This window comes from Pimephales promelas, chromosome 4 (assembly GCF_988280905.1).
Source record: "Pimephales promelas chromosome 4, fPimPro1.hap1.1, whole genome shotgun sequence".
In the NCBI taxonomy this organism is placed as follows: domain Eukaryota; kingdom Metazoa; phylum Chordata; class Actinopteri; order Cypriniformes; family Leuciscidae; genus Pimephales; species Pimephales promelas.
This window is the reverse complement of record NC_142772.1, coordinates 28,430,085-28,456,258: the sequence shown is the minus strand read 5'-3', so window position 1 is coordinate 28,456,258 and position 26,174 is coordinate 28,430,085. Positions and strand designations below refer to the sequence as shown.

Sequence of the window (26,174 nt, the reverse complement as noted above, 5' to 3'; positions counted from 1 at the left end):
TATTTTTGTGTCACAGCTTTTCACCTATAGACCATTTCACAAGATGTAAACAACACTGGTCCAGAAGCACTTCCTGTTTCAGTTTGTAACTGTTTTCTTTATTTCAAATGTAAAGAAAACATCTTAAAGATGTTTGTTTAACTTTTTGATTCAGTTTTAAATGTTCTGTTGGTTGTATTTTATCCCAGCTTTTATGTAGTGTTAAAAAACTGAAACAGGAAGTGCTTCTGGACCAGTGTTGTTTACATCTTGTGAAATGGTCTATACTTAACAGCGCTTCGTCAGAGTACAAATACAACAGCCGTTTTTTAAATCCTATCCAATGGTTGAAAAGAAAGCAGTAAACACTGTCACTAGTACGGCTATGATGGCTGTCAATCAAAATGTGGATCGGTGATTCGTTCCAAATGTTCCCTGTCAGAAAACAAATTGATAATTCGGTAAATTAAAACCTTAATTTCAACGTTATCAACGTGTTGCCTGCTGTGGTGTTTTAATTCACTTCCTTTCAAAAAAAACATTAAAGTTTTTATTTAATAAATTCTTATTATACAAGACCGTCAATGAGCTAATTTCATGGAGTTGGTCAGAACTGTTTCATAAATAGTTAACTGCATGATGTTGAAATGACATATAAAATAAAGACATGTTAGGTTACATTGTGATGTAGCCTAATGGTGTTTTCTGGAAAGAACAAAGTATTTTTATCAGTTGAAACTTTAAGGCAGAATACAAATGTTTTTATTAAGTTAGGGTTAGATACATTATATAACATATATATAGAAATTATATAACAGGTTCAGGTTATGTTTTAGTGTTGGTAACATGTCCCACATTGTCCCACACACACTTGGTAATCATCCCACATTTGCTTTGTTTGATGGTGGTCATCCTATCAGAGGGGGGCTTCAAGCTACAAGTTTAATGTTTCTTGTGTTCACCGAGGCAGCATTTATTTGATAAAAAATAAGAGTAAAGCAGTAATTTTGTGAAATATTATTATGATTTAACATGACTCTTCTGTTTAATATGTCAAATCTGAATTGTCAGCATCATAACTTTCTTCAGTGTCACATGATCCTTCAGAAATCTTTCAAATATGCTGATTTGGTGCAGCATTATAACCAGATAAATAATAAGACAAGAAACTCGTCTTATTATTATCTGGTTATCATCCTCTAATTGCAGTTGAGCTGCTTAATATTTTTAACAGTGATATTTTTTAAGATTCTTTGATGCCTAGATATATATATATAAACTTTTGCAACAACACAAATGTCTTTAACAAGGACACATTAAATTGATACGAAGTGACAGTAAAGTTTTAATTTATTCAGCAATCTGTCTTACATCCATCTTTGAGACATAGACATAGTCTCTTGTGTCTTATTGTATTAATCCGAAGCCAAATGTCTCACCTATGATGTAGCAACGGTCGTCAGCGATAAGGGCTTTGCTGTGGACATAGATGAGCTCTGTAACAGGGGATTGGCCGAGCTGAGTGTGTGTGCGCAGACCACACAGAGAGATATACTGTGTCCATTCTTCCTGCACTGATGAGAAGATGAGACGGCCATTAAAACAATAAATGGTAAACCATTACTGTGATTGGTTAATGAGTAGAATGTTATAGTACATGGCTAAAAACTACAACATCAGATAAATTATTTAGTCACTAATAAAAAGACAAATGTGAAAGTAACAGATGGAGAAGAAGACAGTTTCCAAAAATGTACTCTACCAGAGTGGCAGGATTACAGACAGCTAAACATGTTCCTGCCGGATACTTACTTTGTTCCTTTAATCTTGAAAGAATGGACTGTTCTCCTCGATTAATCGTTCTACACACAGAAAAAGTTATCTTAGCAAAACACGATCGCATGAGTGTGTGTTAATGTAGATGTTTAGCTGGGCTGGAGTGTGTGTGTGTGTGTACCTGTAGGTGAAGTGAAGTATAGCCTGAATGGCGTTTCCTCCTCCCTGACTGATGTCTCCCTCAAAGCCGGGCAGCAGGGGAATTACAACAAACACCCTGTACTTCTTCCCCTCACTATAACAATTCAAACAAAACTAATAAGAAACACTGCAGAATACATTTTATTTGACCAAACTTGTATTATTTTCACAGAGGTAACACACCTGTGAGCCCGTAGGATCCGTTTGACAATAGCATCCCCAATGGTGTTGTGTACATTCTTTTCATCTGAGCAGCTGATGAAGAACTGATTCTAAAAAAAGAGGAGGGACAGAGAGGGGTTTGTTTCATTTGTCTCACTTGTTTGCTAAACTCTGGGCACCTGGTACTGAAATAATGTGATTGTCTAAGAGCATCAAACGGACATGGGGGGCTGCAGCATGTGATCTTTACAAAAGTTCTATTTCCTGTAAAGCTGCCTTACTAAATGTTCTACAGCCAACGACCAGGAGCCAGATTCACGAAACATTCTTACTGTAACATTATCCCTGCAATGGCTTATTCACACCGCACCAACAGATGTCGACTAACAGCAACAGACACTATTGTCGGGTTTTGTCGGATCAGTGCATTACGCTTCGGTCATTGAAAGTTGAAAGTCATTACAGTGTATTAGCCTTAAAGGGATACTCCACTTTTTTGGGGGAAATAGGCTTATTTTACAACTCCCTTAGAGTTGAACAGTTAGGTTTTACCATTTTCGGTAAAATCCATTCAGCCGATTTTCTGATATTTAGAAGAATATCAGTAACCAGACAGTTTCTGGTCTCATCGACTATACTATGGAAGTTAATGAGACCAGAAACTGTCTGGTTACTGATATTCTTCTAAATATCAGAAAATCGGCTGAATTGATTCGAAAACGGTAAAACTCAACTGTTTGCAACTGTTTACAACTCTGGGGGAGTTGTAAAATGAGCCTATTTCCAAAAAAAAGTGGAGTGTCCATTTAAGATCATTATTGCCTTACCTAAGAAGCAAATGTTTATTAATATTTTATACAAATAAAAGATATTCCCAAAAAGACATGTTTTTTAAAGACTATTGTTAAATCATCAGTTACTCACCCTGATGTCGTTCCAAACCTGTTTGGGTTTCTTTCTTCTGCAGAACACTAAAAAGATATTTTGAAGAATGTAGGTAACAAAACCGTTTTGGTGACCACTGACTTCCATTGTATGGACAACAAAGCACTGAGACATTTCTCAAAATATCTTCTTTAGTGTTCCACAGAAGAAAGAAAGACGCGAGTAAATGATGACAGAATTTTCTGCGCGAAATATCCCTATAAAAATCACCATAAATAAAGTCTTAAACTTAGGATAGTCTCAATTTAATTCTATAATCTAGCATACTAGAAGACTAATTAGATATGTGTGGTACAGAATTATAAATAACTAAGCCTGACATAGTTTTCTTTAGAAAATAGATAACAATTGGAACATTCTAATAAATTACCTCATTAATAATTCATATTCATTAATATCCATAGTAAATAAATACAAAAGTAAATTGTAAACCATAATTGAGTCTGGACAACACCAGTGTTTGTTGTTGAATTTAAAGTTTTTAGCTTTCAATACTTGTTAATATTGTTTTTATTATTATTTCTGTATGGACATTTCCTCTGGATGTAGTTTAAGCATATCTGTTCCATTCTTCCTAGTTTAGCTGACTGTTTCTGAGCATGAGGCAAGAGCAGAGGGTATTGTGTGTTGCCAGCTGAATGCAGTAGAATCACATGATCCTAGTGGGAGAGAACACTGTAAACAACTCCACAACACTGAGACTTTGTGTGTGAACAGAACACAGAGTCTGTTCAGCTGTGTGTGCGTGAAGTCTTATGAGTCAGAGGTAAATGCTTTTGGTAAGGTCATAGAATGAGCGTTACCTCTAGATAAATGTAATGCTCGCTGTTCTCAATAACATGTATATAGGCATTGAGGATTGAATGTTCACATGTGCCAGCAGACCAGCGATCGACAGAACGAAGAACCTGGGAGAAAAATAGAGGCGAGTATTAAAGAGAAACAGACATAATTAAATGATGATGGCAAAAAGCAAAATTAATTAAATGAGGGGTACAGAGGTACATGTACCTGTACAGAGGCATTTGTGACACCAGGCATTGTGAATGGCAGCTTATTTGCTGTGCAGTGAGATTTCGGCAGTAGGTACGGGTAGAAGTCATCCTTGTATTTGTTCTTAAAGATCTTAAAAGACAAACAGAATATAAGAAGAAAATGCAACGATAAAAGTTTCCAGAGTGCATTTAGATTCAAAAACAATCAATAAAATTAGTCATTTGATTTCTGACCTTGGTGAAGTTCCAGCGCTGGATGAAGTGTCGTGCAAGATCTCTGGCTGCTTTCCCATGATGCACTGCACCCAGGTCTCGCCAGGGGATGCGTGGCACCTGAGTCCTGTCAACATTGTCTGAGGGGGGAACAGCAGAAGTTACTCTACTGGCTATACCCACATTCAATTAATACTCCCTTATCTTTATTCTAGCAAAGCATAAACATCAAATGATATTTAAATGATAGGCCTAAGAAGAAAAACTGTATCATGATTTCCACAAAAATATTAAGCAGCACAACAGTTTTCAACATTGAAAACTTGAGCACCAAATCATTACATCTACCAGGTGTCTGAAAAGGACAATACATCTGCAATGGAGAGTGGAGAAATTGCGACGACACCTACCCTACAGCATGACAGAAAGAAACTCGAGTTGTGTGATTTTACTACATTCTTTCCTTCAAAGCGGTGCACTTTAGTTCTTCCCTAAAAGCAAAACTTAATGTTCAAATCAGCTAGATCAGCAATTGTCATAGACTGCAGTCTACTGCTGCTAAACTGTGATAAAAAGAGTTATTAAAACTGCATTAAGCCACGAAATAGAAATTGTTCCCCAAGCGACTTTCTGTGCGCGCGCTAAGAGACGAAGTGGAACACAGACAAGCAAAGTGAACTTTGAGTTTCAGTTTCGCATCTAAACAGATAAATACACACAGAAATATGTCAAAAGGCCTGGCTTAGTGAGTATACGATTAAATACTTTTGGTTATGTCTTAAGTGAACATAAAGGTTTGAGAAATGAGTCACATGTGTAACAGTATACTGGATCCTTGAATTAGGTTGTAAAGTGACAGCAGCCTAATATTCCTGCTGCCGTCTGTGTCATTAATGTTAATCAAACAAGAAAAGAGAAAGAAAAAATCACTCAACTGTTCCATAGTAGATTTAGTAGGATTAATCTATATTTAATTTATACAGTGAAGACTATGCATTTGTTTTGCATTTGATAACTTTCTGTTGATAATTACTGTTCTGTTTTTTTTATTTTTTCTAAGAGAAGAAATGGAATATGTTGCACATGTTATTAAACAAAGAGACAATTCGTGATATTTTCTATATTATCTTCAGTTTTTTATACTTAAAAAAAATTGTTGTTAAGAATAGATACATAACCTCAGTGAGTCTATTTGAAGTCTTCTATTTATCTTGTAGTATTATTTATTTCAGTGATTGGTATCAGTGATTGTATCAACTAATACTGCTTCCAGTGATCTGTAATTGGCCCCAAAAACCCTGATCAGAGCACCCTTTTATAAAAAGATGTTAGATGGGTTATTTAAAATAATAAAAAATGTATTTAAGTCTACATTGGACTGTGTACCTTGATAGGGCTGATCCAGCTGTGTCCAATCTCTCTTGATAAAGTTGCTGTAATCTTTTCCCAGCCACAAGAGGGCATTACAGCTCAGATCGACTTCATCCTCACACTCTGACGCAGATACTGTCAGAGGAACTGCAGGGCCATCCACAGTATCAGACTGAGTCGGGAAGAGGGAGAGGGAGAGGGAAGTTAAAAAACAGAAATTAAACAGGGAGAGATGAAGAGTACAGGATCATTTAAGGATATCATCATATCTATTAGTCACAACTGTACCTCTGGGCCTGCCTCTGCATGAGTGGCTGGTTTTGGGGGTTCCAGATCACTCAGCCTATAGTCGCTGTCATCCCACCTCCCAAACGCAAGATCCAACCCACCCACGAAGGCCACTGATTGGTCGATGGCTACCATTTTCTCATGATGAGCCCAGAGGAACACAACTGAGGAAACATGATCAGGGTGACGCATCACCTAGGGCAAAAAAAAAAAAAATATAGAGTGAATCATCTATATAAAAAAGAACGCACAATAAGACAGCTGTCATGATGTGAAAGAATGACAAAATTGTGAGGGAGAAGAGGACAGCAGAATGAGCAGAAGTGTGTAGTAAATCAAACCTTAATATTGGGGTGGATGTTCATTAATGTTCTCTTGCTGTAGCCGCTATTGATACCCAGAGCCAGTTCCACCTCCTTATACAACAACACACACACCTTCACTCCCTGTTCCTAAACACCACACACACACACGTAATGTTAAAGTTTATGCCAATCAATATATTTAAACACTTACATGGTTTGACAGATGGAATGCTTTTTAAGATAGATAAGGGAGAGAACTTATGAAATGTATAAAGGAATAAATGTAGTGTAAAAGAGTTTTCCCCCATACTGCTTTGCGTTTGAGAATCTTGTCCAGGCGCCAGTATGTTCCTGTAGCTGGACGTTTGAGGAAAACCTCTGGACTGAGCCTGCAGGGAGAAAACTCAAATGTCTTCACAACCCTTTCAATCATAACAATATACAACACAACATGCAACAATGACAACACAATATAGTACATCTGAATGAATCTCAGATATTCCCAGCATCTGAAAATGCCTACTTCCCAAGTTAACTATGGTTATAAAATTTGTTACTGTTTTAAAAAGTGGTCTCTTCAAGCTCACCAAGTCTGCATTAATTTGATTAAAAATACAATATAACTAATATATACAGTATATATATATATATATATATATATATATATATATATACACTGTATTTTATATAATATATAAAATATATTTATATATATATATATATATATATATAATATATTTTTTTTTTTTCAGCATCATTACTCCAGTCTTCAGTGTCATGCTTCAGAAATCATTCTGATATGCTGATTTGTTGCTTTGTGCTACTTTTTTTGTGTGGAAACACTGAAAATGTAGTTTGGATTGTCTGGAATTGTATATATACCACACATGGTCAAAAAATAGGCTCTTTTTCATCAAATGGAGTGCTGTGCATACACTGACAGTATGTAATTTCAAATGGAGCAACTGACCCTTTCAGGCCATCTACTGTACATGTGTGTGTGCGGGGTTTCACAACTACTGATTTTTGCTAGTCGACTAGTTTTGCATAACAGTCGACGACTAGTCGACTAGTCGTTAAATGGTTTATTCTAGGGGTGTGCGACATCACGACGAATAGTAAATGTCTCCACGATCTGCTTTTGAAGAAATATGGTAGTAGTATCGTGTTACAGTCCATTCTATCAGTTCTGGCGCCTCTGTCTCAACTGTACAACGCGACGTAGCCTACACATCACACGTTAAGGAATAGGTACGGGACACTGCAATTCACAAAAGTTCATTGTTTGCATAAGCCCTGCCGGTTAAACATTTAATTCACGCGCTGTTCTAACGTGCGCTTTCCTGAGCGCGCGGCATATCAGGCATTAGAAGCCTGTCAAACAGCGCCTGAATACTGGACTAAGTTATCTTTCAAGTCTTATTATGCTATACTGTTAAATACACACAATGTTTACATAAACAGAATTGGCTATGTCTAAAGTGAAAGCAAACATTTGAGAGAAAATCTGGTGTAGGCTAATATGCGTCTATATTAAACACGTCGCGTGCTGGTCTAAAAGCGAGAGTAGTACTCGTATTTTCCGCACTATAAAGCGCACTTAAAAGCCTTTAATTTTCTCAATCCGGCCTTTTCTCAAGCCTTATAATCCGGAGCGCATTATATATGGATCAATTGCTCGCGCTCGTGTCCATCTTATGCCCGCTTTGTCACACGGCCAGTTCAACCTCGTATAAATCAGGTTATGTGTGTCTCCCGCTCACGAGCGCTCTCTCTAACACACACACGAACAGACACTGCTGTCAGGTTGCGAATGTAAGTTACGTGCCCGCCCCAGCGCGCTCACGCTTACTAAATAAACGCCTCACCTCCGACGCCGCGCACTCGCTGCATTCCCTTTAGCACATCTAGTGGATGCATAATGCAAACACAGTCAAACGTTTGAAAAATGTTCTAAAATAGGTCATTGAAGGTGCGCCTTATAGTGCTTATAGTATATAGTACTGCCGCTTGTATTTAAAAGGATAGTTAACAAAAAATATATATATCTATATATATATGTCATCATTTTGTTTCCGACTAGTCGACTAAGGCCAACAGCGCCAACTAGTGGTTGTGACAGTCGACTAGTCGACTAGTTGATGAAACCCCTAGTGTGTGGTAGCACACTTACCACCAATCAGTGATGAAGATCTCCTCCTTGGCCTGTTCCAGTGCATCAGCCAGGTCTGAGAAATAGCCATTCCCATTAACATACCTATTAATCAACCAGTAAGTCATTTACTCAATACCCACTTCATTATCTAACTAGTCAATCAATTAATCAATGTTCTTTGAACAGAAGTACATCCAAGGACATCCTATGTATATGCACACACCACTTTGTGAGGGTCTCCGGCCTGGGTGGGGCAAAGCCTTCGAACCGATGGGTCTGGAGGAAATCACATGGCTCAGAGAGACGCCGAATCTCATGACTCCACCATTGGGCCTGCCTGTAGCTACTGCACTTAATCACCAGCTTCCTACAAAACACACACAACCCACACACCAGCTGTGGCTACACACATAGACATAAAAAAAAAAATAGACGCCCTATTGGCCGCTGGAGCGTATGTCAATGGGCCATATTGCGGTGGGCAACTTTCTCATACTAACGAGAATTGAGAAAAATACCCGTTTGCTGCTTGGGGCTGTACAAATCACCACACAATTGAAAACAGGTCTCGAGGAATTATCTTTCACAAGCAAGACTGAACATTTGTTTCTGATTGTATTTGGTCATGATATAATTAGCAATAGTAACGTTCAGAAGAGAAAAGCCACAGAATTTAAAAATACTACTGTTATTGTGTCATGAAATCTACAGTAGTTGTAATAGTTGTTTATGTCGACAATGTAGTTGTTTAAAGCTCAAATCTGTAGTTTATTTATAAAGATAGCACCTATTGAAAAAATTGATCTGACGTGTCCAGGCGTTCACCTGGCGCTCAGAGCTCATGTACCCGGCCGAGAACAGCCTTACCTCGGCTAGTGCTTCTGACGTTTGCCGCTGGCACTGATGTCTCTAGTCTAGTTGTTAAACATGATATATAATTCATCTTGAGTATATCTAATAGGCGATCTTTGGTCTCACAAAAAGAGACAGGGTTGTGATATTTTATTTTATATAGCCTATGTAGGAATATTTCTAAAATATATAAATTATTTTATATATACACATTCTTTTCACTGAATGTAGGCCTATATAAAATAAAATGACATATTTTTGTTAAATGTCAGTTTAATTATCAATATTATCATGTTTCATATTGTTTATATTATTCTGCAATTGATATTACATACATTGTATTTGCTGTTCTTATTATTATTGTAGTTTTATACCACTTGCAATTATCAATCTATTACAGCTATGCTGTTAAATGATTGTACTATTCATAGTCACTATTTAACTTATTATTTTTTATTGTCTATCTGTATACTGTAATTGATATTCCTTATTCAATTGCAATTATTATACATAAACGAAATACGTTAATCAATATTTGTATTATTATATTATGTACTTATGATACTATATAATTATACTATTCATTACTATTTTATTTGCTGTATGCTGTTTATTTTAATGACTAAATTATTTACTATTACTTCACTTTATCTTATATTTACCATATTTGTATTGCACTGTAGTTGTACCATATCATATGTTTTACCATAAACGATCCATCAGTTATCTCTGTTATTGCTAAAATCGGGTCAACCACAGAAAATGCTTTTTCCCCAATAAGAAAACTATATAATTTAATGTAAAAATTAAATTATATCTTCACAAATCTTATCCAAGAATAAAAAGCCAGATACAAGACAAGCCTGAGCTTTGACAATTCCTTATTAAAAAAAGTCTAACTATCGAGATTTTAAATAACTAGAGATGGAACTTTTTGTACACCAGGTACAAACCACTGAAATCAGTTGATAAATGTAATTTTTATTTATTTATTTTTTTACCAGAAAAAAAAAAAAAAACACAGCTCGCCGTTTACTTGCATTTGATTACAGTGCAGTCTTGCCCTCCGCAAAATGGCGGACGCATTGGCGTATGGCAGCAACGCTCCAAAGCGCCCAATAGGCCGTCTATGTATTTATTATGTCTATGGCTACACATGCCTGTCTAAATCAGTAGTGGGAAAACTTCCTGATATTGGTCTCTACTGTTTTACCTGCTGAAGTTCTCGATGCAGACGCCATACTTAGTATCAGTGTAAACACGTCCAACCAACACCTTCAGCTCAGGGTCATATAGCAGTACAAATGACACATTGCCGGGATCTCTGCTCATTCACAGCCATGATAGAAAACAAAAACATTAGTCATTATTTAGAATGAAACATTAAATATTAATCAACATTAAATATGACTATTGTAACAAACAATAATGCTGAGTCTATTTAGAGCAGACTCAACTCCAGCAGCATTTTATACACAGAATAAATATATGATTTCAAAAACAATACAAAGAACAAAATAATTTTCAGGTTCACATTGATTATATATTAACACTACCATTCAAAAGTTTGGGGTCAGTACGAAATTAAGACTCTCCAGGAAGAATGCATTAAAATGATCAAAAGCGATAGTAAAGATAATTATGTTACAAAAGATTTCTATTCCAAATAAATACACTTCTTTTGACATTAATCATAAGAAATGCTTTTAGAGCAGCAAATCAGATCATATTAGAATGATCTTTGAAGGAGTAATGATGCTGAAAATTCCGCTTTACCATCACAGGAATAAATTATATAAAATATATTCAAATAAATTATAATATTATTCAACGATATTTCAGCTTTTACTGCATTTCTGATGAAATGAAAGGAGCCTTGGTGAGTATAATAGACCTCATTCAAAAACATTAAAAAGAATACTAAACAATAGTAATTATGAGAGGTGAAGAAGGTGTAAAATAGTGGAAGAAAGTTTTATTTATTTATAGTGCTAATAACATATTTCAAACAAATATAAACAACTGATGAGGAGGTCCACACCCAGATTTCCATCCCTGCTCTGATTATCTTATATGAAGATATGTAAACAAGCACAACATTGAAAAGCCAACAACCTGGGAGAAGTGCAGGTACGCAAGAAAAGTCAAAGTAGTACACTATAGATTAAAATATAGAGGAGCCTGTACTGCATACCGGTGTTCTGTCGATTTTTGCTGCCTTGTTGAAAAATGCTACCGTAGCGCGAATTGATCACAGAATGCCGATTAAAGTCGTATGAAATACAATTATAATACAATTCTAAGTTATGAGTAGCTACTGTATACTGTAGACTACTGTTTTTATTTTTAAAACGGTGTGAAAAGTAAAAATTATCATAAAATATTCATCTTTGACTTGACAAAGTTTACACAGGGGATATTTATTATTATTTATTTATTAGTGCACTTTAAAATACCATGTACGGTTGTTGTATGCTCCGAACACAATTTCGTTGCTGTCCTTTGGATAACAATGACAATAAACTGAACTGAACTTTCCTCATAGTAACTGAAACTTTCAGTTATTCTTTTTCAGCTGGCTGACCGTACAAATATTCATATGGTAGTAAGCATTTTTTAAAGGGAAATTATACATTATAACAGGAAAATGTACCTTTAGTAAAAAAAAAAAAAAAAAAAAAATGTGAGCCTGCACATGCACATAACTGGTAAGTAGCAAATCTCGATGGGTAGCATGAATTGTCAGAACACCGGCCAACTTCGAGCACTACCCTCAGGGCTTTATACTAGCACACAATAAAGGGCTGGGCAAAGTTTCACCTCTGTTTTCAAGGAAACCGTTTTGTTTTCTAATTGTTTGGCATACAGGCATAATGCATGGTTACTGCAACTAACTTAAACAGGCTCAAGCTACAAAAGTAGAAGGAAACATTATGAGTCATGTCATTTCCTGTAAATGTCTTCCCTGCAGTGTTTTAAAATGCTGTTAAAATACTGAGAGAGGTATTCAGTGCTGTGTAACCGAGTTGTCACGTGACATGTGACACTCCTGACCTGTGCAAATTTATCTTAAATTCTATTAGCAATAATACATACTTGTGATAGTCCTTTAATGACCTAGTGTCTGTTCTGGTTAATGACACAACACCAATGACCTCTATAATGATATAGTGAAGGGAAGAACCTGTTTGACAGGCTTTTAATCCAAGTATTACTCCTATATCATCTTAAACTATAGCTTTGAACTTTCTTTAACCTTCTGTGATATAACCTGCAGGCTGAGAGGAATCAATATTTATTTTGAAAGACAATCATTTCCACCCATAGATGAAACATGCTGGATGTAGCGCATCTCTGCTGAATTTGGTAATCAGTGTTTTCTGAGGGTAAAATTAGAGGTTTGCCACATGACAATAAAGGGTTTTGGTAAATATGACTCATGCTAATGGACAATGAATTAAAAAATATTTATGTTATAACAAAATAAAATAGCATGAAGCAATGTGAGGTAACCGATATCAATTCGCATGTGGGCTTATTTGTTTTGTAGTGAACTCACCTGGACATGTACAAGAGGAATGAATCCTTCACCACAAGCCAGCGACGGGACCAGCGGAAGCAGAACTGATGGTGTCCGATACAGTTGAGCCCCTGGATTCGGTGACCCCCGGACCGTTTCAGAATATAGCCTTCTCTGAAATAAACAAATAATCAAACAAAAACTAAAAGAAGAGTTGCAGAAATACATGTAAGCAACAATGGAACAGCACTAAAATCACAAAAGAAGAAACACACACAATCTGTACTCACAGGCCTTTGGGTCCAAGGTCTCTGATGAAGGACAGCGGACTAATTGCCAAGAAGTCTAACTGAGAGCATGATATACACACACGTTTTAGTATGCATGTATGCAACCAATATCTGTAGCTTTGTATTTTGTGTGTGTGAGGGGATCAATTTGAACACACTGAGAATACAAAATTGTCTCCAGAATTTAGCTAAATCTGACAAAGTCTTTTTGGAGACATCCAGGACATCCTTAAGAAGCATGACAGATCGACCAATATTATCATATTACCATTATTTTGTCCAATAGCGAAAATATCCAGAAACCATAACAAAATAATTATTCGATTTCAACAATAAAAACATAAGCATTATGTTTTATTATTCAGTAGACCCAATACTAAAGAACGGGACGGATAACTGTCAGTATGTAAAGTAGAAAAGTATTCATAAGGTATATGAATATCAGTTAAAACCAAATCACATACCAGTCAAATGAATTTTTTTCTGACAATAATGTTAATTTCTTTTAAATTATGTTTATTTTAATTCTAAAACTGTAAAGTCTTTCTTTTATGGGTAGGGTGATTACATATATTTACAGTATGTGCGTGTATGCTTCTCACCAGCCCATGAAAGTTCCTGTAGAAGGTGTTCTCTAGCAAGTTGTTTAAATATTCCTCCAGATATTTCTGGAAAAAAAAATGTTTGTTGTTAAAACATACATAAACACCTTGTACAACAAGTTGGGTGAGCAACTTCTGAAGAGAACTTTGCTTTAGTACATATGTACCAGTTTGCTGGACGTTCTCCTGATTCTATCAGTTCCGTGTAAAGTCGGCATGTCCTCTGTCAAACCTGCCAGCTGTTGTCTCTGAATGGCAAATCTAATTCAAATCACAAGCAAAATGAAAGGAAAACACAAGGTCAAAACTCTAGGCCAAACAAATGAAGTGTTGTGAATTTGCATGTGTGTGCATGTGTGTGTGTGTGTGTGTGTGTGTGCGTGCGTGCGCTCACCTCCCCAGAGGCAAGAGCTGTAGCAACACTTTGTGTTTGTACAGGTCTCTGTGGAGCTCCTGGAAGTGCTTGTACTTTTTTTTCACTGTCCATGTGAACTCACCATGTGTCAGACGGACTGTGTACAAAGTGCACACATTTACCTACAAACAAGATATTTAGACAAGAAATTCAGGTGTAACGCAACAATACACTGTCAAGTAAAATATCACAAACGTACCTTGGAGCGGGTAGTGTATCGCTCCATGTTTTCCACTTTGCAGGTGATAGGTGTGCCATGAATGAGAGGAGGAATGGCTCCCTCCTTCAGGTCTGCTAGATGATGTACAATGAAAAAGTCACGCTCGTCTGATAGAGACACAGAAAGACAAGAATAAAGCCTATTGCGAAAAGGCTTTTTCCATTTGCCAAACCTAAAAATGTAAAACAATATAAGTGAAAAGTTTAATTGAGAAATCATCATGAACTTCTGTTTTAATGAAAGTTCAATTAACTCCACAAGTTTGTGTAAAACCCAGAGTAATAGTCCAGACCAGCTCACTCGAGTTTGACCAGAAGAGCCAATTTCATAACAAGACAAAAGCCAAAAGACATGCTCTCGGATTCAGATTTAAAGACCATATTTTCATGGTCTTGGGCTCTTGGCCTTGTCGTGGACTCTGGAGCATTTGAACTCGGCCTTGATTTGGACTCGAATGAGCTGGTCTAGAGACTACAACACTGGTATGATTTAAAATGATCCAAAGAGCATATTGTACTTCAATGAGAATATCTTCCCATCAGTACAAAGAGTCACATGATCAATGTCACAGATTTCCTTATTTGATTGTGACTTAGAAATAGTGCAGAATCTGATAAACTATGTATTGTACACCATAATAATTCTTTGTTTATTGAATTAAATTTGAATCCCAGACTTTGGCCCCCCCGTTGACCAGACCAGCCACTGTGACAGGCCTCAGTATCAACAATGTTATATCACCAGAGGTCAAAGATCGGACAAGTCACTAAGTTTCAGTGTTGTGCTTTAAAACACAATCCTTCTAGAAGCATGTGAAAGAGAAAAAACAGCTGAGAAGCCAGCCACTCCTCTCTCTACATGTTTCACAATTTTTTTCACAAGGAAGTACAACAAACCCATTGTAAAACTTCCAATACCTGTTCATAAAGCATGACTGACAAGCGTACTTGGCATAAATAATCTTTTGTCCTTGGAGACAAACCAGTGATTGAAAAGAAGTATGTAAGTTAACTGTGAGTTGTTAAGCAAATAACTAATAACTTTTTTTGTTCTGTAATAAAATAAACACTGGGAAAATGTAACAAGCATAATGCCTGTCCCCTGAAATTCCTTAGTTGCAATGACAAACTAAGCACTGGAATAATCTGAGACATGGTTTCTATAAAATTTTCTTACAGCTCACATTGCAGGAGTCTTGATTGTCTATACCAGAAAACCTTCTTGGTGTTCTTGGTATGTGACACTGTAACTGCAAATATAAATGGTAAACGTTCTTGTGACAAATATGTATATAAAAAAAAGCTGTTGTGCTCTTTGTAGAGCAGAATTCTGCTGTCCCGTGAAATAAAGTCCACACTCCATTAATAGTAATGCGCTAATATTACGATTTTAGCCAACACCAATAAACCAATAATTATTTTCATGTTGTTCCATTTAAAACTCATCAATTATTAAAGAGATACTTTGAGGATTAAGCATTAATCTTTGTATTAGTAGAAAACCTGTAGTATTTTCGAATTACCGTGCTCTCCACCCTCATATCCCCCTGTGTACGAGAGATTTATGTAATTTTTGTCTGGAAAAAAATCCTCTGATGATGCAGAAGTCGCCATTCATTGTTTACATGCACACCTTTTGTTTTAATCTAACTGAATTCATTCCATTGGTGAATCGGTGATTGGTTTAATCCCGGACATTTTGGGCGATCTCAAAACACATTTCCGGGCACACTCATCACGGAGACTCACTAGTAGCCTAGACTTGTTGTTTAACGACTGCGCGGTTACCGGTAGGCGTGACCTCCTAGAGCAGCGAAGCAAGTGCATTCTGGGAGTTGTTGTCTTTCATCCACATAAGCCGAAAGCTCATCTAGAAAGCTCCAAATTCAAAATTAATTTCACATTTCTTCTACATAAATGACGCATTTTAAATACATATTCATCTTTCCAGAGGTGAAGTATCCCTTTAATGTTAAAGGGATACTCAACTTTTGGAAAGTTTTACCGTTTTCTAATCCATTCAGCCGATTTTCTGATATTTAGAAGAATATCAGTAATCAGACAGTTTCTGATATTCCTCTAAATATCAGAAAATCGGCTGAATACATTTTTTTTAAAAATGGTAAAACCCAACTGTTTAACTCTGGGGGAGTGGTAAAATGTGCTTGTTTCCAATAAAAGTGGAGTATCCCTTTAAATGTCTAAACTATTCAAACAATAAAACAGACTAAAAATTCCAATAAGTTTTGAATTTGTCCATCAGGGTGTGGACAGCCAGCATAAAGGTATGCAAACAATTTACATGGTGATCATAGCTATAAGGCAAGCAATGAACAAGCTAAAAATCCAATGAAAACTATGTGCACAACAGTGGTGCATATTCAAGTAAAAAGACATTACCTAAACGATCATGGTCTTTTGGGTTTACTTGAGTTACAGGCAGGTTTCAAACTTTGTGATCCGTTAATAAACACTATTGTAAGTGATTTGTCTCACCACTGTTGTTTTTGATAGATTTCAGCTGATCCTCAGTAAGGTCGCACAGCACGGTGTCCACACATTTTCGCCACCTTTGAGCTGCATTCTTCTCAGGACTAGCCATAAGGCTTCTGGACCACGACACACCTGTGCAAACACACCAACAAACGAACACCCACGCACACATAGAGGGGGAAAAAAGAAGAAATTCACAGTTTTTTCAACATAGTTTTTCAAAATGCGAAAAGTATATAAAACTAGACACAACAGTGTGTGCAGAATTATGAGGCACCTTGATTTTCTGATAATGTTTTTTTTCAGGCACATTTTACCAATTCCAAATCACATTAATGTTATTAACTACTATTAACTCATTATTCAATAATAAGTGATATATAGCTAATTGTTCATGAAGGCTGAAATGAAAAATGCCTTACAGTATATTCATGTGTGCATAATTATTAGGCACGTTTTCTTTTACAGATACAGTAAGTAAGCCAAAAAAAAAAAAACAACCTCATCCTGAAAAGTCAAAAATGATGAAATGCCCATTAGAAAGGTGCAATACCAAAGCAATACTAGAAATTGCAGTTAAGGCATGACAATTGGATAGTGAAATGCTCATTGGGTCAACAGGGTCAGACTAAAACAGATGGAGAAGAAAAGACACATGTTAACCGCAAAAGAGTTAAGAATTAAGGTGAAGAATTAAGTGTGAAAATATATCCGAAACCCTTTAGTCTCCAGCACCACCATTTTCCAGAACTGCAACCTACCTGGAGTCTCCAGAAGTGCAAGGTGTCAGGATCGCTGAGAATTAGGTTAGGTAGAGAATCCTAAAAAATGACCCCCGCTTAATAATAATCACAAGCTGAAGTGTAATAAACATGAAGACTGTTTTTTTAGGCTATATAGACAGATAGATTGAGAGTGACTCTTGGACCAGCACCACATCCGCTTGTAACACTGTTTGAAGAATTCATCTTCCAGAATCTGGCAGTAAGTTTCGGGGGTGCATTTTAGTCCATCTCCTACCTATTAAGTCCATATAGCACTAAAAAAACCTCCCAAAACTAAGCTATCAAGATTTAGGAAAGTTTAAGTGGGGTTAGGATTAGGGTTAGGACATTTAATTTTCATGTCTATGCTTAAAAAGAGATTCAAATGTAAGAAATAATTTATAACTATTCCACAAATATAACTTAGTACTGTAAAATCCCCTAAAAATACAAAATATTAAATAAAAAACATTATTGAACTAAAATATAGTACATTCATTTATTTTATTTTTGACTGCCGCACGAGCAGCTCCAGAGGGTTAGTGCTGCAGGAAGGAGAGAGATGGATAGAGATCTGGGCTTCTAAAACAAAGTTCACAAGTTTAATAGCAGGTGTGGAGCTTCAGCAACTAAAGAATCATCTAACCATTCATACCAGCTGTATCAACACATTTTATCTTTTATATGCTATTTGTTATATTATTTGAAACCAATACGCTGATTTCACACAGCTGCCATTTTGAAATCGAAAGCGAGGCTCCGGTGGGAAGAACTACCTGCCTTGGACTACCAACCTGAAGCTGCTGCTGCGATTTACACTATTGGATGTTAATATCCAATATTGGATATGTCAATTGTTCGTTCCTGCTTATTTTTTATGTTCTGAATTATATATAAAAAATAATTCTATTTCACTGTATATCGTCTAAAGTATGAAAGAAATGGGTGTACATTTTTAGAATAACTAATTTCTACATTAAACACAACCATACGCCATCGCGACTCTCCAGTCCTGTCATTAGAGGCGACACTTCCGGGTTTTTTTTCCCACCGGAGCCATTTCAAAATATGGAAGTGTGTATCGTTCCATTATCTTCTTTGTATTTATTCTGTGATGTATTATTCCCCTTTAATTATTTGGTTATTTTATTTGCCAAATATATATATATATATATATATATATAAAAAGTTTCATATTTTGACAGTTTGAATTTAATTGTAAAGCAATTTAATTGTAAATCAACTTAAGTCGCATAGCATAATATGTATGAAAAGATGTATGATTAAAACATTAATTATTGTTATTACTGTGTGTGTATTATTCACAGGCGCAGGATTTGTCTGCACGAATGTTATTATCACATAATCTGTATTTATTTAAGAACAAGTAAAAATAACTAGGACAAAAAAGCTCAAGCGCGTGTGGCTTTTGGACTCAATCCAGATGGTCTTTGGGCTGAACTGCATTGAATTTCTAAAGCAACTTTGCCACTAAACAAAGGATTACGACATTCTAGCAATACAAAAACTGCACTTCAGCTGTGGCACAGATGACTCACTCACCTATCATAATATACAAATCATTCTTGGGTTGAGACGAATAAAACAAAACAAATGATAACTGATTGATTTCAGCAGATTGGACAGTGGACTTTACTTCTAAATCATGTAGTACAGTCACAGCGTCCAAAACTGCCTACTGTACAGTGGGGGCTACATTTGCTTTGCGACCATTTAAAAACGAAGCTCTATTTAGTATGACTGTGTGCAGTATAGTTGAAATTCGGACGTACGACACTTTCACTGTCATGTGCTTTACAGCGCCAGTTGTGTCGCTTCACAACTATTCACAACTCCTCTAAGTGGCCTAAAGTGTCCGTCAGATGTGCACTTCAGAATCTTGCCGGAAGTAGCGAGTCATCCATTCACCATTCACCGGCTATTTTATGAATTTGGACATACAACTTGGAAGTAAGCGTATTCTGACAGGAATTGGTTCCCAACTCTGTTCTTGAAGCCACCTCAAAAGCACATATTTTGAATATCTCTCTCCTAAATCAAACATGATGAGACAACTTGGCAGCGCATTAGAGATTTCAACACCTAAAATATAGGCACGTCTGACGAGCGAGAAATCCAAGACATTGTGGGGAACCTCAAGGAACAGATTGTGAAGTGCTATTGTAAGTAATTAACAAAGCAGAGTAAGATACCTTCGGTAATATGATATTATGTCTCTGAGATTCAGTAACGACACTGGATATTACTCTGACATTGTCACTGACACAACTTACAAACTTACAAACAACAACAACAAAAAATTAATACTATTGGTTAAATTGATCAAAATTAAACTTTAAATTGTTGTAAAAGATTTATATTTCATTTAAACTTTCTAGTTATCAAATAATCCTGAAATCTCAAAAATGTAGGGGTGGGGGGGAATCAATTAAAGCAGCATATTAAAATGATTTCTGAAGAATAATGTGACACTGAAGACTGGAGTAATGGCTGCTGAATATATTTTCAGCTTTGCCATCAGAGGAATACATTATTTTATTTTTTTTTACAAATTGTAATACAACTTATTTTACTATATTTTTGATCAAGTAAACTAAGCCATGGTGAGGATAAAATACTTCTTTCAAAAACAAATTTCCCTTTTGAATGGTAGTGCATTATAAATTCTAATATTTTAAGTCAAAAAGGAGAACAGTAGGCTATACCAAGAGAGAGTATAAACCTTATACACAGCAGCAGCACCATCTTTGAAAATGAAAGCAAGGCGGTGAGGGTTGTCCTGTTATTTCATGTGTTTTTGGATTGTTCTGCTGTCAAAAAGAAATTTAAGCAGATGAAAAAAACTCCAGACACCATGAGCTGTGGAAAATTATGAGTGATTTAGGAGCTTGTGCCGCTTTTTACAGCAGATGCCATTGAAAATACACTAAGGCTAAGCCTACCCCTCACAGCTTCACTTTCATACCTGTCATGGCGCTGCTCTGAATAAGGTCTGTGACCACTGTCGCCAGGCAACCAGGCTCCAGGTGAAACACTAGACACAGTGGGAGAGAGAGAAGTTCAAGTAAACTTGAGCTGGAAGAAAGGGAGGGGGATGTTAAACAAATCATAAACGTAAAAAAAAGATAGCAGATAAAAAACTATCATAAAACCATGTATCAGTAAAATGATTTGTAGTTCACTCTCGAGATACTGCAGCTGTATGCATTTGATTTACAAATGTGTTACTCTTTTGCCTAGATATGAAAACCACAGCTACAAATCACTTATTAGTAGGAACTGTGCCCATGAATCAATTATATGTGATTTCCTGAAGAGCAATTTACCTGATAACATCTCAAGCTGTTTACAACCACAATGAATTAACAGATATTCTTGGAATGGAAAAAGGTAGTTCACCAAAAGAAAAAAAAAGAAAAAAATCACTCACACTCATGTTGTTCCAAACCCGTACTTTCGTTTGTGTTAAGAATACAAAGTAAGATATTTTCTAATGAAATCTGAGAAAATTTCAGCAAAGAATACAAAGTAAGATATTTTCTAATGAAATCTGAGAGATATGTACCTAGATTGACAGCAATGCTACGGTACTACCACTTTGATGCTACAAAAAGATAATAAAGAGATTGCAAATCAAATTCATTAATTGAATGGTAGAATATCTGAAGAGACACAATCACTTTTAGCTTTTATTTAGGCCTACATTTTAAAATTAATAAACTCACACGTGAATCGAATGGAAGCCCCCCGGATGGCAATTATGACTGATATCTAACTAATTCTCGTATCCACTTCTCACTTTCTGTTCCGTGAGCAGTGCACACACACCTCTTCAAAAATCTCTCCAACCTGCTTCTTCCTGGCAACCCGGATGCTGTCCACTAATAATCCTTCAATAGTCAAGAAGAGGATGTGGGAATGAAGAGTGTAACGTTAGCCCGTGCCCGTGAGCATCACACGTTTACGGTGCAACAAATGCTGTCTAGATAGGCAGTTCACAGTTTTTGGGACAAATCCATGTTTATGCATCGCTGAACTTCATCATATCGTGACCATTAACATTCCTGTCTCGTGTTGGGACACCCTTCACTCGCCACATAAAACGAAACTCTAAAACCTATTTAGTTGCTTTATAACATCGTATGAATTTTATAACAATAAAGAATTTCACAAATTGTTAGGACAAGCGTAAGAATTATATTTTACAATAATACACTGTTGAAAATGTGCGAAACCACATTTTCCGATGCACGGTAACTTAATCCTCTTTCTAAACAATACTTTCTTAAATATTACTCACCAACAAGGAAACTGTCGCGATTAAGTGTTTGTTTTGCTCTTTGTAGTTTCGTATGTTGTTATTTCCAAGTTATACTCAAACTTCTGGATAACTTTTCCCCATCACAACTCCCAAGGCGTAACGTAGTAGGTTTGCTGCTGTAACATTCAACGTAGACAAACTTGAGAGGCAGAATTTACCGTAAAGGCCCGAGAATGATCTCCAGCAAGAATCCATAAGTGCGTATGCAGCTACCTTTTACATGCCCGTTCTGGCGCAAATAGAAATGTGGTCCGTTTAGAGAAACATTCCGTAAATATGTTATCTCTATAAGTGTTGTCTGATTTATTAAAACAAATATTCCTCAAGTGCATTTGTCATTGGCGTAAACGTTCCGCAACCACCGTCATTTGCGTAGATGCGATGCGTCCAGCTGCACAAGAGATACGCAGCGTCTTGTAGAATATCCTCAGAGGCGCTGATGGAGCATCTCTCCTGGTGGAACAGTAGATTTATGAGTAGGCTACTCTAACAACAACACACTGATAATATGCATTCCACACTCAGAGAGCTTGGACCACAGGAAGCACATTAGGCTGCTACACGACAGAAACCTCTGGGTAGGCTATGGCAGGAAATTAACACCCTCAGTGCACTAGCTTATAGCAACAGCAGAGGAAATCGTCATTGTGGAATTAAAAAATTACCGTTTAAACAGGCTCACCCTTTTCACATGAAACCATTTCACATGTGCTCTGTAAAACATATTTTGTATAAATATATAAAAAAATATTTTAAACTTGTAAACTGAAATGTAACTGAAGTCAGAGAGTTTACAAAGTTCCTGGCAATAAATCCCTCCACTTTTATACGGATATCTGCAAGCAGCGATGAAAAAGGCCCTTGCACCCGTCCCACCGCCACCCAGCGGCTTTAATAGCACTGAGGGCAGTATGTAAATATAGCAGGAGTATGTCAAAGTCATTCGTATTTGCCACATTTCCTGCTACCATCAGGTAGCGCTATTACTATGTGTTGCATGATTTAAAAGGTTTTTAGCATGTTTGGTAGGCTACTTCATGGTATATTTTAACATATTTCTGAGAGTTAATTACAGTGTAAATCATGCCACTTCCTGTTGTCAGAAGGTGGCGCTATTACTAACTGAATATTGTCATGTAGATCATGTGTTCAGGATAGGAGGACTCTTATCAAACATGTGAACTTTGGGGCAGATCAGACATTGTATGCCTGATTTAAAACAGCTTCCTCTTTCTTGGCGAAACATCAGAATTCGCCAGGCCGCCACAGACAGTGAAAACTCAAGATCTTCAGAATTTATCACCGCTAAGGCCTTAAAATTAGACTGACCATATATGATATTGATCTGGTTAAATCTCTCTAACCGTGCATTCACACCGCCGCCGGTGAGAGCGCCAAAGGTCGCTCTTGCCGCCCTGGCAACGATGCCGTGGAAAGATTTGTAGATGCTCTGACGTAGATTGAATGCTTGGTCTTTTTTAAAACTGTAGCCGCGTCCCAATTCGCCTTCTTACTAGGTCCTAAAAGTATGTACTCTTATTGTGAAGAAAAAGTACAGAAACAATGCTCAGGTAGGCTGTGGCATTTAAACGATGTCCAATTGGCACTAATGGCGCTTTTCCACTGCATAGTACGGTACGGTTCGGCCCAGTACGCTTCGACTCGGCGCGGAACAGTTCGGATCGCTTTTCTTTCCACTGCAGTAGTACCCCTTCAAAGTGTATGGGACTGATCGTTATTTGCGCGCGCCTCTACTGCCATGACATCATCATAAAAGCGCCACATTTTCAAACCCACAACACAGGAACAATGGAGACTATCGAGGGGATGGTGTTCCTGATTCTCGGTATGTGGTTGTTTTTAACTGCTAGACGGAAAAATGTGTTTAAAATGAGGCTGATGGCAGCAAAACAAAAATACTGCTAAAAAAGTGTCTCGTGTCTCGTGTCGCAAATCCAATGACGCTAGTAGTGACGCTGGTAGTGACGATTCTGTCTGACCAATCAGTGATCTGCAGTGTTTCACGTCACATTTTAGTACCGGTACGGTACGCTTGGAACTTCAACAGACCAGGTACCATTTAAAGCGACCTGAAGCGAACCGTACTGTACCGTACCATGCAGTGGAAAAGCACCACAAGTGAGCCGTACCGAACCGAACCGTACCGTACTATGCAGTGGAAAAGCGCCTTAAGGGGCCTAAAGTCTGTCCATTTAACATCCACCACACCATTACACCACCACCACCAACCTCCACAGTGGTAACAAGGCATGATGGATCCATGTTCATTCTATTTACGCCAAATTCTGACTCTACCATCTGAATGTCTCAATAGAAATTGAAACTCATCAGACCAGGCAACATTTTTCCAGTCTTCAACTGTCCAATTTTGGTGAGCTCTTGCAAATTGTAGCCTCTTTTTGAGTGGTACCTGGTGGGGTCTTCTGCTGTTGTAGCCCATCCGCCTCAAAAGATTGTGCGTGTTGTGGCTTCACAAATGCTTTGCTGCATACCTCGGTTGTAACGAGTGGTTATTTCAGTCAAAGTTGCTCTTCTATCAGCTTGAATCAGTCGGCCCATTCTCCTCTGACCTCTAGCATCAACAAGGCATTTTCGCCCACAGGACTGCCGCATACTGGATATTTTTCTCTTTTCACACCATTCTTTGTAAACCCTAGAAATGGTTGTGTGTGAAAATCCCAGTAACTGAGCAGATGTGAAATACCAGCCCGTTCTCATCCCAAGGTGTCATATACTGACGCTTTTGCCAATGCGTAGACATCCAACACACATGGCACCCTTTAGCGTCAATATGAGATGCAGATATACTGCAAATACTCAGACCGGCCCGTCTGACAGCAACAACCATGCTTTTTTTTGAGCCATGCTCAAAATATGTTATCAGCTATGCATTTCAGAAATGTACAAAATGTATTTATATAGCTAAATTTATACAGGTAAGCTGACCAATGTGCTTTGCATAACAGCATTACTAGGCCTACACAACAGACAACCAAACAAAATTAAAATACTAATTACAGATTATTAAAAGCAACTGAATAAAAATAGGTTTTCAGACGCAACTTGAAGATTGACAGCCGATCAGCCTTATACGTACTCTACACAAGTTGCGTAGGGCCCCGCATATCAGCCTACACAAGGCCCCGTCTCCCCCTTGTGTCAAAGCACGTCAGCAACTGTGGGAACAGCAGTCACATTAGGCAGACTTGTGTTCTCTTCTCTAAAAGATAACCGCGTCGCAGGTTAAAGGTGCTCTAAGCGATCTCACACATTTTTTAGGCCCAAACATTTTTTGTCTCATACAGCAAACATCTCCTCACTATCAGCTGCCTGTCCCCTAAACACACAGTAAAAAAACGCTGTCTATGCAGACAACCCAGGCTCCACAAATGGCAACAAATACAAACTGCGGCAACCCGCTCCACGAAACATGACAAACTGTTCCAGCCAATAACTGACAAGAAGGCCCTGGGGGTGGGGTTTGGGGGGTCAGATGTGACTGTGTGGCAATGGTAAATGGTTTACATGGGTCAGGTAGGAGGGCCCCTTAACACAATTTTGCTTTGGGCCCCAGGGACTTCTACAATTTTGTACTTTATTTAGCCCTCAAGGGTGCATATTAGTACCCTAAAGGTAGTATAGTATTACCTAAAAAAAGCATAGCTATATAAGTACATACTTAAGAGTTCTGCCCCATAGAAAGCTTCTGTAAAAAAAAAAAAAAAAAAATTCAGCGAGTATGGTAGTCGAGCTCAAAAATAAATCTCATAGATCTTTACTTTGAATATGTCAGTTATTTTATTCTCTGTCTTTGTTGCATGTAGAAAATAGTACAGCACAGTGCTTAAGGATTTGAAACTTTTTTTCTTGTAAATTTCCAGTGCATATCTTAAGACCGTTTTAATTAATACGTGTGTGTGTGTGTGTGTGTGTGTGTGTGTAAAACTTACAGTAAATAATAAACTATGTAAAACTGCATACGTGAAATTAAATATTTTAAATGACAATGAAATACATAAGATAGAACAAACAAAATGAACATGCATCTTAATAATACTAAAGCTAAATACTACAGTACAATCAGTTATAAAAAAGGGTTTGATGTAACACACTGTGAACAGTAACACACTGTAAACAGAGACGATAACCTGCGTTGGGGTGTTGCAAAATGCAGCCACAGTCAACTGGAGAACCATTACATGGTATGAAATGAGCTGAAATCTTTAGCTAATTTATTCCTTGTTATTTCACTAAACCTTTTCTTTC

The 26,174-nt window shown here is 37.1% G+C and overlaps 1 protein-coding gene across 3 annotated transcripts in view; it reads right to left on the bottom strand.

The window, feature by feature from the left end:
* Positions 1 to 22,392, bottom strand: part of pld2 (phospholipase D2) — a 28,123-nt gene extending 5,731 nt beyond the window's left edge. Inside the window, exons 1-23 of one of the 3 annotated variants that reach the window (XM_039659312.2) lie at positions 21,867 to 22,392; positions 20,532 to 20,600; positions 16,785 to 16,913; positions 14,269 to 14,396; positions 14,049 to 14,191; positions 13,822 to 13,915; positions 13,655 to 13,720; positions 13,053 to 13,111; positions 12,802 to 12,936; positions 10,456 to 10,566; positions 8,614 to 8,757; positions 8,409 to 8,492; positions 6,546 to 6,624; positions 6,272 to 6,382; positions 5,931 to 6,125; positions 5,658 to 5,814; positions 4,293 to 4,411; positions 4,075 to 4,188; positions 3,867 to 3,971; positions 2,140 to 2,228; positions 1,937 to 2,050; positions 1,792 to 1,841; positions 1,419 to 1,553 (exon numbers count right to left, since the gene is read on the bottom strand). In XM_039659312.2, coding sequence (XP_039515246.2) covers positions 1,419 to 1,553; positions 1,792 to 1,841; positions 1,937 to 2,050; positions 2,140 to 2,228; positions 3,867 to 3,971; positions 4,075 to 4,188; positions 4,293 to 4,411; positions 5,658 to 5,814; positions 5,931 to 6,125; positions 6,272 to 6,382; positions 6,546 to 6,624; positions 8,409 to 8,492; positions 8,614 to 8,757; positions 10,456 to 10,566; positions 12,802 to 12,936; positions 13,053 to 13,111; positions 13,655 to 13,720; positions 13,822 to 13,915; positions 14,049 to 14,191; positions 14,269 to 14,396; positions 16,785 to 16,913; positions 20,532 to 20,538 — 2,368 coding nt within the window. In that variant the 5' untranslated portion in view covers positions 20,539 to 20,600; positions 21,867 to 22,392. Of the gene's footprint in view, positions 1 to 1,418; positions 1,554 to 1,791; positions 1,842 to 1,936; positions 2,051 to 2,139; positions 2,229 to 3,866; positions 3,972 to 4,074; positions 4,189 to 4,292; positions 4,412 to 5,657; positions 5,815 to 5,930; positions 6,126 to 6,271; positions 6,383 to 6,545; positions 6,625 to 8,408; positions 8,493 to 8,613; positions 8,758 to 10,455; positions 10,567 to 12,801; positions 12,937 to 13,052; positions 13,112 to 13,654; positions 13,721 to 13,821; positions 13,916 to 14,048; positions 14,192 to 14,268; positions 14,397 to 16,784; positions 16,914 to 20,531; positions 20,601 to 21,291; positions 21,436 to 21,866 lie in introns of those variants that run through there. The other 2 variants (XM_039659313.2, XM_039659314.2) reach the window with 2 other exon arrangements.
* Positions 22,393 to 26,174: the final 3,782 nt, after the last annotated feature.